Source organism: Cupressus sempervirens, chromosome 3 (assembly GCF_028749045.1).
Source record: "Cupressus sempervirens isolate cs-2001-9-10 chromosome 3, ASM2874904v1, whole genome shotgun sequence".
Lineage (NCBI taxonomy): Eukaryota > Viridiplantae > Streptophyta > Pinopsida > Cupressales > Cupressaceae > Cupressus > Cupressus sempervirens.
Window position 1 is genome coordinate 868,828,581 of NC_143120.1, and position 13,211 is coordinate 868,841,791.

Here is a 13,211-nt window from a genome sequence, read left to right on the forward strand (position 1 = left end):
TTAAATTCTTCCTAACACTTAGAAAGACTTGCTTCCTTTAGCTGTGATGAACAGAGTAAAACTTGAAGACACATACCACTATTACACCTATCCAGTTAGGCCAATACATAAAAGGAATTAAAGAAAATTTGAAACTTATATATTTACCTTAGTGCCAATCAAAAATGCAAAAAAGTACTAAGCACTTCCCTACACAGATTAAGGGTTAGCAGCCAGCAAGTTCTAAAAAGGCATTGAATTAAATAGAATTCAATCTTGATCATAATCCAATCCAAGAGACACACCGAGATCATACAAATAACCAATCTTAATCTGCCCTAATAGCACAGAAAATACCATAAACTATGATTCTTCTGAAGACCAGACAACAGAAGAGTTAAAAATGAAATTACCTATAAGTTGATATCTAGATGAAATACAAAAAGCCCTCATACTCAAATTCAAGACTATCATCAGAGATGAGCTAAAAACTCAACCACCCACATTTAATTAACAATGAATAGTCAATTTAAAAATTAATATAAAATCATAAAATAAAAAATATAATCATGCATTATTTTTAAATAATAAAAATTCTTAAGCTTTTCCGATTTGAAATTATGTATAAAACAAAATAAAATCACTAAAAAATAAGATTACGTACAAAAATATTTATAATTCATTTAAAACATATTAAATTTCAATAATATAAATCCTTCAAACAACCGATATGGTGGACTATATGCATTTTGACAATAACTTTGTTTATCTTACAACTCATCAAACGTGTAGTAAGAATGTGATTAGATAGTTATGGAATATGATGATGTGTATGACTATGGATAATGGGGAAATGACATCCAACCAGTGCAAATATGTTGCACCATAGTCGATGTCCAATGTTTGCCCCCTTTGCTAATTTGATGGCCCCCCTATTAATATGTGGTGATCTCGCCATTCTAAGGGTCGTGATTAATGTATGGTATTTTGTATATGTTAACTAGTCAACCTTAATAATTAATACTATTTTATTTTTTAATAAATCAATGTTTTAGTTATTATGTTTATTATAATTATTTTGTTAATTTTTCTATTAAATATGATTACTATTAAAGGTATTATTGTTATTATTAAGTATTGAAAATAAATCAATATGATATCATATTGGTTAATTCTAAATGTTAGAATTAATCAAGACTAAATTTATATTAAAATAATATCTATAGCTAGTGTCATTATGGGCTTATGACACATCCATTTAAAACCATATTTTATTTTTGCTTTAAAAAACTTCAATTTGCACTTGTCCAATTGATTCAACTTTTGGAGCTTCTTAGACTAATAAAACAACCAATAATTGCACGATCCTTCAACATTGCAACCTATAACATCACCTCTCTCTCTCCCTCTCACTCTCTCACTCTCTCCACAAAAATATAGTAGTTTACTAATGGTGAAATTTGCATATCCATGTCAATTCATATCTAGTTTTGTGTTCATTTTGCAAGAATGTTTTAATACAATAATCTAGTAACATGTCACACTTTTTTACTTTGTTTCCTTAAGCTCATATTCATTTGTTTTCATTGGTCACTATGAGTTAACTTAGTATACATTTTCGTGACACTTTGTCATGTCTTCGGGTTTAAAGGCTTTCATTTCACCATGTCACAAGGAGTACAAGGTAGTCTTATATCATTGTCACCGTATGTAAACCCAAAAATAAATGATTAGTATCATGAATTATAAAATGACCTTTCTTTTCCTTACCTATTTGAGCACTAATTCATAATTGATAATCATTTAAATTGGTAGAGCATATAAAAATTCTCATAAGAAATTATGAATTTGAATCATTAAAGTATTCCATCTACATTAGAAATCTCATTATTTGACACCACATGCTTGACTATTATTTACCAATATTTTCCAAGGTCATAAAGCTAATCATTCTAGGAGAGTTAACCTAGTAAGTATGACTCTAGTGATCCAACAACCTCCCCAAGATATTTTAAAATTAGCCAATCCCTAGAGATCAATAAGAACTAATGATCAAATTGAACCCGAAAGGAGGAACCCGAAAGGAGGATCTATGTAGCATAAAACTAAGCCCAAACCGTAAATTCTATTTTTGAAATTAAACGATGGAAAACCCCCCACGGGAATTGAATGGTGCAGAAGATGTTTTTTCCATCAAGGAATTTTCTTTGCACATTGCATCAATTAGTGTTCATCACAAAGTGTTTAACAAAATAATTTGTCACATGCTTAAGATCCAAAGATTTTATTTATACATTCATGTCGCAGTCGTTTGTTTGAGAACAAAAATTTCTTTCTTGGTATTTTTAGGTTAAATATAGAATTATGTGTTTGCTGTCCTAGAATATAATTGAACTATACAAGAAATACCCACTTCTTTTGATGGGATAATCTGCTGTTGCGAAGAGGAATGCATTTTTTCACTTCATTATTCTAAAGTAGAGCAAATTGATATTCAAATGCAGACAATTGCATACAGAAAAGTAGCAGTGTTATCCGTGATATATGTGCGCTTTACGTAGCTAACACATTCAATAATAATCTTTTATTATCATAACACCCCAGTTGTTCATAACCTAAGCTAGCATGGTAAAAGTCTGTGAAGAATGAAAACAAAAATATATAAATAGATTTCAAAAGGATGCTCCCTCCAAACCAATCCTGAAAAAAGTCAATCAACACAACCATACATCCTGAAAATGCACAAACCAATACAAATTCTCTTTGTAAGTACCTACTTTTAATTTGATAAAAAATATATCCTAAATCTGCCCTCCTTTACTCCTTAGAGGAGGTACATGCGTCTGATTTGTTCTAGAGAAAGTCTTGCCCATAAATGCCACGGCTCATTCCATTACAGAGTAAACTAATGCGACCTGCAGTTGGAATCAAAAGTAGAAAGACTGAGTATTGGTTGGATAGTATCACAAACTTTGCAATTTGCATTAATCTTAGTCCTCAGTGCTTAAAGATGATACTTCTGTTTACACTGCAATTTTTAACATCAAAAAGTCAAACCTGCCTCTAGATCAACTATCTTTAGGAAGAACAAAGCCCTTGATGAACAAGATAAAACAAGAACATGATTGCAGGGAATACTAGAACTCCTAATTTTATACTATTTCAACTCAGTTCATAGCACTGCCTTCTCTAATATAGATGGCGAAAGAGTCTAGTCTTCTATTCAATTTTCATCAACAAACCAAAGAAACATATTACCTATTAGAGGCTGAAAGCTTGTCTGCATCAATGGCCAACCCTATAGGTACTGGGTTATGAAAAGATAATCTTCCAAAGGACCTCCTCGATCTGTTTCTCAGAGATGATGTTGAGATTTCTGCATTTGCAAGATCCTGTGGTACTGGCATTTCATCAGAGTGGCCAGAAATACAAAGGGCACCTGTGTCATCTTGTTGCCAGTATACTTCCACCATCAACCCACCAGGATTTGTTGGTGACTCTGTTCCAGGAATCACTACAAATCTTGCACCAATTGGAACCTAACATAAATAGAATACTCAGCAAGGTTCATCAGGCAGTGATAATACTAAATAGAATAAAGTACTTGTAAGTTCACTGAGGAGGAAATGTCCAAAATTGAGTCTAAATAGACCTCATGAGTGATGGAAAGCATTAGAAAGCCTGTCATTAAACGAGGATGAGAATATATAAATTGTCATGGCAGTACATGACAATTCATGCTCCAAATTTGTGACTTTCAGGTTTTTGAATCATCAAAGTAGGTCAATAAATTGAAGGTCATATAAAAGGTGGGCAAACATGTGATGAACTCTTTGAATATTTTTTGGTACTTTTGTAAATATGGAAACTTAAGCACTAAGATTAATGTTTAGACTTAGAGTTTGAATTAGAAGATCGATTGAAAATGCAGACTGATACCAAATTGTCTGATATGATTTTCAACTTGTTAAAATGTCTGTTTGATTCACATACAGGATTCCATGGAATTCTATTAGAAAGTTGCTTCAGCAATAAAACAGATATATGATGATTATTTGGATGCCATTTTTGTCACCCAATTTGGTTTTTTAATGTATCTAGAACAATATATTTTCCCCTTAATCTGTCAAATATTAATTCACTCTGACAATCAGTCAATGCTGCATCTAAAATGATGTCTAACCTTACGAAGTATCTCAAGACATTAACATTTCTAGTTGGCCATATGGTTGATTAAGCACAGAATATTCTGGTCCTTACATAAAATTATCTTTTCTAGTTAGCACTGTACCTAGCTAAACACAAACCATTTAGTAGTATTCAAACTTTCCAAGAGTTCATTAAGATAGTAGTATTTAAACTTTCCATGAGTTCCATTCAATCTTATTTTTAATTTGATGTCTTTTGTACTGATATTATTATGCTGTTGGGAACTGAATTGCTCCCACCATTCTAATCTTTGAATGCAAATTATTCTCTCATTTGAACTCACAGTGGTTAATACATGTTTCACATATTTAATATTTCTGGATAATATCATTTGTACCAAAGAAATAACTCGAAGCATGCGGAGGAAGTTTGATTAAAGCTTTAGAGTTATTTTTAAAAATCAGCCAAAATTAAAGAGGGTCTTCTCACATAGGCGATTCCTGCGTCATTATGTGAAAATGCTCAATAAGTATTGAAAAATACCGATTATAAATTCACAGGTCTGAATCAGAACTAGAGGTATTTGATCCCCAAGAGGCAGAACATTTATTGATTCAATGGTAATATCTCTTGTTTGGATCCTTATCTTATATTTGCTCCAAGGGACACAATCATAGATGGTCAAGTCTATTGACCATATGTCTCTTCACGAAGAGACACGATTAGATATTGAAGAGCATTTACTAAGAGACCCAATCCTAATCGGGTGTGATTAGGTTAAACTAATCATCTGCAAACTTTGATCTGGAATAAACAATCAGAACCACAATTTGTTTGCTTGATCGAACATGATCCAAGAGAATGAATGCTTCAGAATTTATACTTAGTTTGATGATGATAATTTGGTCAATTTCAAGAGCTATTTCACTGATGGCAATAACAGTTCTGATTATGTATCTATGTGTATGCATGGATTCCAGTTCATATGATGAACTGGTATACATACATGCACATATGTATACAGATTTATCATATCAATCCTTGAATTCTGACTGACGCTGCCATATCTTTAACACATTAGAAAGTACTCTTCAAGAACTTTCCAGAAAGTGGCCAGAAATTAAATTTTGAGCAGTGTCGGGGGTTGGTGATCAAATGAGTAGGCATTCCGAATGTAAGTTTATTTTTCTGCAATTCTAAATAAAACAATCAAATATGCAAAAGGTCATTCTCTTAGTGCATGTTGTTGAAGTGAGATCTGTCCTATTAGAAAGCATGCTTCAAGATATTTCTGACAAGTGATTGCAATAAAAAATTGTCGGAACTAAAAGTTTTGAGGGATAAGTAATATCAAGAATTTTATGGTATGAACAACCAAGTTTTATTTTCCTTCAATCACAAGCTTGGATAGACAAGGTGGAAATATCACACCGGCAACCTAAATATTATAATTAAAAGGTCAGATAGTTTCAACCTTCAACTATTGTAAGAGAGTATTAAGAATGGAGGGATAAAGCGCTTTTTAATTGATTGTAAAGGACCCTAAAGGAATAAATGACATGCCCATATAAAGAGCATCTAAAAGCATTGAAAATCGAAAAGTCTTTTAGGCCAAAGCCTCCCAAACAATGGGGGTAATATTGCACTCCTTGTAAAAACATTAACTTTCCTATTCAGCGAGGCAGTCGGTTAATCACAAACTATGGGCTCTTGACATTCACAACCTCAACATGTGCCATGAATGGTTTGATATAGAATATGCTTGCACTGAATGTGACATGAATATATTGAGAGTGTCTCTTTATTCAAAATTGAGAACAGGATATTTGAAAAGACTAACAAAAGTTTGCAAACCTGAATTGATGATCCAGAAAGTAAGTTCAATGTAGCAAAGCGGCTTTCTGCAGCTGCAGTTTCAATCTCTGCCTGCATGGCAATATTCAAAAATACTTCCTCCAAAGTTGCAAGACTCAGTTGAATGTCAGAAATCCCTAGTTCTTCCTCTCTATATTCGAGTTCTGCAAAGAAATCCTGAAATGCATGACACTCTTCATGGTTTATTTCAATATGGTTGCATTCTTTTGGATCACCAGGAAATACACAATATAAGATGAAACAAATTTTGAGAATGTTACAGTGTACATCTTGCATTTAACATCATTTCTAAACAGAAGAGTTTAATCAGGAAAGAGAAGAGAAAAGAACTAATCAAAATGTAATAATAGACCATTTGAAAATATATACCGTCAATTGTTCTTCTTTTTCACGAGGAATTATAAATGTTATATAGGCCTTATTTTCTTCCTTTGGTTCTAAATTCAATCTCTGCAAAGTTACATAAACCAATTGTGCACTGAGAAAAAAGTAACTTCAACAGAACAGGATTTGAAGTCTTGGGACCATTTTTCAAAATGACTTAAATTAGAAATCATACACTTTCTTACCTCTTTAAAGAAGTTCTTCACCTTTTCATATTGAGGTCCATCACCCTTTTTCTGCAAGGAATTGTTTCCATTTTGCAAGTTGTTTTTACTTTCTTCATGCAAGCTCACGTGTACAACATAGCCAGCACCAAAACGCGACTTCAATCGAACTGAAGTGCCAATGCATCGTAGCTTCCCTCTAGCCATGATGGCTATACGGTCACTCAATATATCAGCCTCTTCCATTGAATGAGTTGTCAAAACTATGGCTCGCCCTTTCTTAGCATCCTCAATAATGTCCCATACATGTCTTCTTGTAATGGGATCCATGCCAGTTGTCTGTTAACACATATATCATCCAGTTAGAGAAACGTCACACGGTTTTTTGTAGAGGATTGATTAAATATTTTTCTTTTTCTTTTTATAAACCTATATTTCCACTCTAATATGAAACATGGAGTATTATTCAAGCCTCTATAGTTCTAGAATTTCATTTTTACTTTTCTTGTGAACTAACATGAAAATATATGCTTTTGAATGCTTGTTAAGAAAGTCTGAGAGAATAATAATCCTTTGAAATATAAGTTGTGGGTCAATAGAGAATGAACATTAATGGCAAATCAATCAAGACAAGGAGTTCGGACTATTTTTAAATACCTGAGAAAGTGAAAAGAAGCTGCTTCAAAATCTATCTACAGAAGTGGATCACCAGTACATTTAAACATTGCAAGACATCTTGGTTCAATATAATGTCAATAAATTTTGAATGCTCAAACCACTAGTGGAAATGCACGCTAGTTCCACATTGTTGACTACATAACGGGTAGCACTAGCAATTAGTAGCAACATGGTCAATCCCTAGTAAAAGCTACATATGCAAACATTTTATTGACACATAAGTATGCAGAAACCAGGCCATAAAATGATTTAGTAACTTGCATTGCAATTTGTCACCTAGATTTATAAAGGGCCAAAAATTTAAAAATTCAAGGCATTTTCCCATTATTTGCGAAGATGTATTGGAAACCTCAACTTTTCAAATAAGTTTTTCTCAAAACTTAACTTTTTGCAAGGAGTTTTTCCAAACCATAACTTTCTGCATCACTAGAGCCAAAATCTTAACTTCACCCTTATTTGAAGTTGAAACATTAACTTTTTGCATGAGAATTTTCAAAGCACGAACTTCTTGCAAAAGTAATTCCCAAACTCCAACTTTTGCATCTTACAGTCCAAAACTCTAAATTTTTGCAATTTTGGAATCAAAACATTAGATATTCACAAATCCTAACTCCAAACATGAACTTATTGCAAAAGTTTTCCCGAACCCCAATTTTCGCATCTTTTTGGTCAACAGCTTAACCTTCATGTAAAAATAGTAAAACCTTAACTTTTCGCATTTTCTAACCACAAACCTTAAACTTTTTGCAATATTGTTTCAAAATTATGACTATTTCTGTTCTGGATTCTATATTTCAAGAAGCCCGTAACTTCTTTTCAACCACTTTCAAGAAAATACAATTAATACGTACCAAAACAATTTTTTTGTCACTAGAGGCTTTGAAAATGAATATGGACGTCCATGAAAGCATGTGATTGAAAAGTTTTTGTCAGACATTATCTTTGAATCTCCTGCAGCAGGCACGATGGATGATGGGAAAAGATTCTCCGCCAATGCAGTGACAATTTTTTTTGCAATGTTGGGGACAAGAGCTCAAGTTCATTCACATATAATGGTTATGAATGCTGTTAACATGCAATACACCCCAGAAAGAAAAAATAGTGAACATGAAAATTTTGACAGATGCCGGAGATTGAAAATGTTGTTAAATATTTAATATATAGATCGATTTGGTGGAGATTGAACTAACTTAATTTGGGCAGAATTACTGTACTATTTTGAGTATTTATTCAACTTCTCTCTTAGAATTATGATATATATAATAACCATGAACTTCTCTGAGAGCAGATCTATTTCAGACTTTACTGAATATATGTATCACTGATAGAACTGACTGAAAATATGAATTATATATCACTGATCGAATATGGATGACAGACTGAATGTTAGAGGACTGTGATTCACATTGCCCTGTATTGATGCTTCTCAACAGTACTCAAACATTGTATAAGTACTAATGAAGACATGCCCACAAAGGGGCATGATCCTACGTGGTCATATCAATACATGCGACTGTTCTTGCCAACTCAATGCATCATTGTTAACTTGGTCGATAATCAGTATTTGGATAAGTCCGATATTTTGCAAGGTTAATATGATTTGAATAGTATAATATAGATGTTGATATGTGTGTGTGTGTGTCTTTATGCATATTAAATCAAACTTTCATATATTAGTTTTTTTCATCAACATATATATAATTGGCTTCAATTCACTTTGAGGCTAAATTCTTAACACTCCCTTTTTAGCAAAAAGGGAATTGAAGCAATTTACATAACTTTAATATAAGTTAAAACACCACCTTAAGTGTGGTCTATAACAGTAACTATATCATGGTGTCCGGCAAAATCGGGCCCAAAGAACCATGACAAGTTGGTTATCATGGTGTCTGGCAAAATCTAGCCTAAAGAATCATGACAAGTTGGTTATCATGGTGTCTGGCAAAATCCGGCCCAAAGAACCATGATAATACTTGCTCCTAGACATCTAACACACTTAGGTGCTAAAAATTAATGTAGAATATCTAGGAGATAGGTCAAACTATTGATAGTCACCTTACAATTTTGACCTCACACATGAATGATCATCACCTTTCATAACACACAAATGCAAAAAATTAATTTTCAATAATTCATGTACATATTAAATTACAATTGTATTTACAAACTTGTCATGCCAAGTTTACCTTTGAAGTATTATATTTTCAACCTTGCAAGGGGCTTGGTGAAAATGTAAGCATTTTACTCATCAATGGTGATATAAATCAGTTCGATAAGATTCCTATCAACCATATCTCTTATGTAATGATATGGAGTCTCGATGTGCTTTGAACAATTGTGAAAGATAGGATTTTCAAAGTGTTTGATGTAGCTTTGGTTATCACAATGAATTATTGTGGAGCTTAGTTGCTTTCTGAATAGTCCAAATAATAGCTTTCTCAACCATACTGCTTTGCAAGCTCCCATGGAGGCTGGCATATATTCAGCTTCAGTAGAACTCAAGGCAACTGTTGGTTGTTGTATACTGAACCAAGATATCATTGCTGATCCAAGACTAAAGCAACACCCTGTAGTACTCTTGCGGTTTATGGAACAAGCAGCCCAATCAGAATCAGTGTATCCTTCAAGCTTTATCTCAACATTTTTGTATTTCAAACCAAGACCAATAGTACCACATAGATATCTCAGGATATGTTTGGCAGCCATCAAATGACTCTTCTTCGGTTCAAACATGAAGTGGCTTAATACATTGGTGGCATAGCAGATATCAAGCCTAGAGTTTACCAAGTACATGAGTGATCCAATGATCAATCTGTAGAGAGTGGGATCAATAGATACTGAATTCACTGCTTCTTTTAAATTGTATAGATTTGTTTCTATAGGAGTCACTAGGGTCTTGCAGTCCATCATACCAAATCTAGTCAAGATATCATGGGTGTACTTCCCTTGATTTAGAAAAATATGATCTTTTTTTTGACATATTTCTAGACCCAAAAAATAGTGTAGTAGGCCTAGATCCTTCATTTCAAATTCAGCCACAAGATCTTGTTTGCATCTTTCAATTAGACAATCTTCACCTGTTATTAATAAGTCATCAACATAGAGAACAAGAATTAACATGTTACCATTGAATATTTTGAAATATATGCTAGGATCAGATTCATTTTTGGAGTATCCTAGTTTGGAGAGATAGCTATCTATCCTTTCATACCAAGCTCGTGGTGCTTGTTTAAGGCCATAAAGAGCTTTTTTTAGTTTACACACATATAGGTTCTTGTCTTTTATAGTAAAACCTTCATGTTGTTCGATATATACTTCTTCATTAATGACACCATTCCAAAATGCAGTCTTGACATCCGTTTGATGTATCTTCCATCCTTTGGATGCTACAATTGCAATAATTGTCCTTACTGAAGTGTATCAAGCAACTGGAGCAAATGTTTCCTCATAATCAATACTTGTCTTTTGAGAGAAATCTCGTGCAACAAATCTTGCTTTATGTTTTTCAATGCTACCATCAGCATACTTGATTTTGTATAACCACTTTGATGAAACAACTTATTTGTCTTTTGACCTAGGTATGATATCCCAAACATCATTTTGTAATATGGATTGATATTCTTCGACCATAGCATCTTTCCATGCTTCACATGATAGAGCTTTTACAATAGTTGATGGTTCAGATTTTGTAAGCTTAGTTACTAGTGCAGTGTAGCATGATTTATTTCTGGTTTTCTTACTTTCTCTAGAGATTTCATCTAGTTCAACATTAATTTCTTCAATCATTTTCCTTGCCCATAGAGACCTTTTCTTGATATTAGAGATGTCCCCATTTTCGGCATCTAAAAATAGTTCATTTCCTTCTGATATGTTCTCCCTCTAATTTTCAGTTTGCTGATTTTTATCCAATTTTATGATGGGCTCATCTTCTGTACTTGTGGATAATCTGAAGGCAATGTCTTCTTCAAATTTGACATCTCTACTGATTTCTACTGATCTTTGCCCAGGTATATAGACTCTATACCCTTTAGTGTGTTCACTGTATCCAACAAATATACTTTTCTTCCTGAATGGTTCCAACTTGGTTCTCTTTTCTTTAGGTATATGAATGTAAACGGGGCAACCAAATATTCTAAGATGACTTAGGTCAGGTTTAATTCTTGTAAAGGCTTCTTCAGGGGTTATATTTTCTACGATAGAGTGTGGGCATCTGTTTTGAATATATACAGCAGTGTTAGTGGTCTCAGCCCAGAATGAGAAGTGTAAATTTTGATCATGTAACATGGCTTTTGTCGATTCAACAATAGTTCTGTTTTTCCTTTCTACCACTCCATTTTGTTGAGGATTATAAGGTATACTATACTCCCTCTTAATCCCAACAGAGGTGCAGAAATTTTTGAAATTTTCGAGGTGTATTCGCCCCCATTGTCTGATCTTAGAGTTTTTATTCTCTTTGACGCTTGATTTTCCACAATTGCATTGAATTCTTCGAATTTTCAATAGAACTTAATTTGATTCTTTGACATTTAGAAAATAAATCCAAGTATTCCTAATAAAATCATCAATAAAGATTATATAGTATGAGTATCCTCCTAGATAGAGTGTTGGCATAGGTCCACACAAATTAGTATGAACTAGTTCCAGAACTAATTTAGATTTGTGTTCACTTGAGGGAAAAGATCTTTTTACATTCTTTCCTAGAGAACATCCTTTACAAATGCCTATATGATTTGATTTTAAGTTAGGTGTTCCAGTGGTGATTTTTTCTATATTCGGTAGTGTACTAAATCCAAGATGTCCAAGCCTTCTATGCCATATTTCATTAGAATTTGATACTTCATGATTTAGGGCTTGCTTTTGAATATTATACACTTTATATAGAGTTGCATCTCTAGACCCTCTAGTGATGGCACTCTTAAAGTTACAATTTTTAGGCCAGTCCAATACTTTGTCTTCATTAAAGGTAACATGATACCGTTCATCTGCAAGTGTTAAGATGGATACTAGATTGCTTTTTATTCTAGGTACAAAAGAACATCTTTCAATTTTAGAGTTACCCCAATTCTTAGTTGTATAGAACAAGTCCCAATTCCTTTTAATAGATAGGTGGAGTTATCTCCAATGCTGACTCCTTAGTAAGATAATTTTCAAAAGTTTCAAACTTATCTCTGAATCCTATTATGTGACGAGATGCACCACTGTCGATTATCCACACATTTTCATTGGAGTTCAACTCACTTGATAGAGCTAAGTAGCATAGTTAAAAAAAACTCTGATATATCACTAATATCGCGAGATATTGCGAGCAAAACTACCAAGCGATATAATCGCCAAATAAATCACCAACAATATTTTGAAAAAATCACACCGCATTTGGGATGAAAAAATCACGGTTTTTACGATTTTTGGGTCAAAAAACTGCTGATTAAGTCAACTTGAAAAACAATAAATTTTTCTAAAAAAAGTTTAGAGTTTGTTTATTTTCCCGCAGGCTGCGATGGTTGCTGAGGAAAGGTGCAATTATTGAGGACTATTAAGGCACACAGATTTAGACTGCTGAGAAAATGTAGAAGCACAGATTCAAACACAGAAACTATTTCAACGATATGCCTCAAAGATGCCATCACATGGAGTGTCGATTGTAGGATACACACAGAATGGTTTTGCTCTTCAACGGGTTATAGAAAACTTTTTTGAAAATTTAATGTAAATTTGTCAGAAGTATGACAAATTTCATCCCCAATGAATGAATTGGAAAGTCAAAGCATAGTAGTCAAATCTCCTCATTTACACATTACTATTATGCTCTTGTATACACATCAACATCACTATGTATATTTTTATAGAGCTATAAGTTGTAAATTTATAGAGCTATAAGTTATGAATTGATGATTGTAAGTGTATAGATAAGTTTATAATATACAAATTTTAATCTATTTGAACTAGTTTTGTAAATTTATAATATAGATTTAAAATACTATA

At 33.0% G+C, this 13,211-nt stretch overlaps 1 protein-coding gene across 4 annotated transcripts in view; it reads right to left on the reverse strand.

Annotated features, from left to right (window-relative positions):
* Positions 1 to 2,520: 2,520 nt before the first annotated feature.
* The window catches only part of LOC149569541 (ABC transporter A family member 2-like), a 185,428-nt gene continuing 174,737 nt past the window's right edge, over positions 2,521 to 13,211 (reverse strand). For all 4 annotated transcript variants that reach the window (XM_089822218.1, XM_089822216.1, XM_089822217.1 and 1 more), the window contains 5 exons: positions 6,573 to 6,890; positions 6,373 to 6,453; positions 5,983 to 6,159; positions 3,238 to 3,518; positions 2,521 to 2,894 (listed from right to left, as the gene is read on the reverse strand). In XM_089822218.1, coding sequence (XP_089678344.1) covers positions 2,885 to 2,894; positions 3,238 to 3,518; positions 5,983 to 6,159; positions 6,373 to 6,453; positions 6,573 to 6,890 — 867 coding nt within the window. In that variant the 3' untranslated portion in view covers positions 2,521 to 2,884. The remainder of the gene's footprint in view (positions 2,895 to 3,237; positions 3,519 to 5,982; positions 6,160 to 6,372; positions 6,454 to 6,572; positions 6,891 to 13,211) is intronic.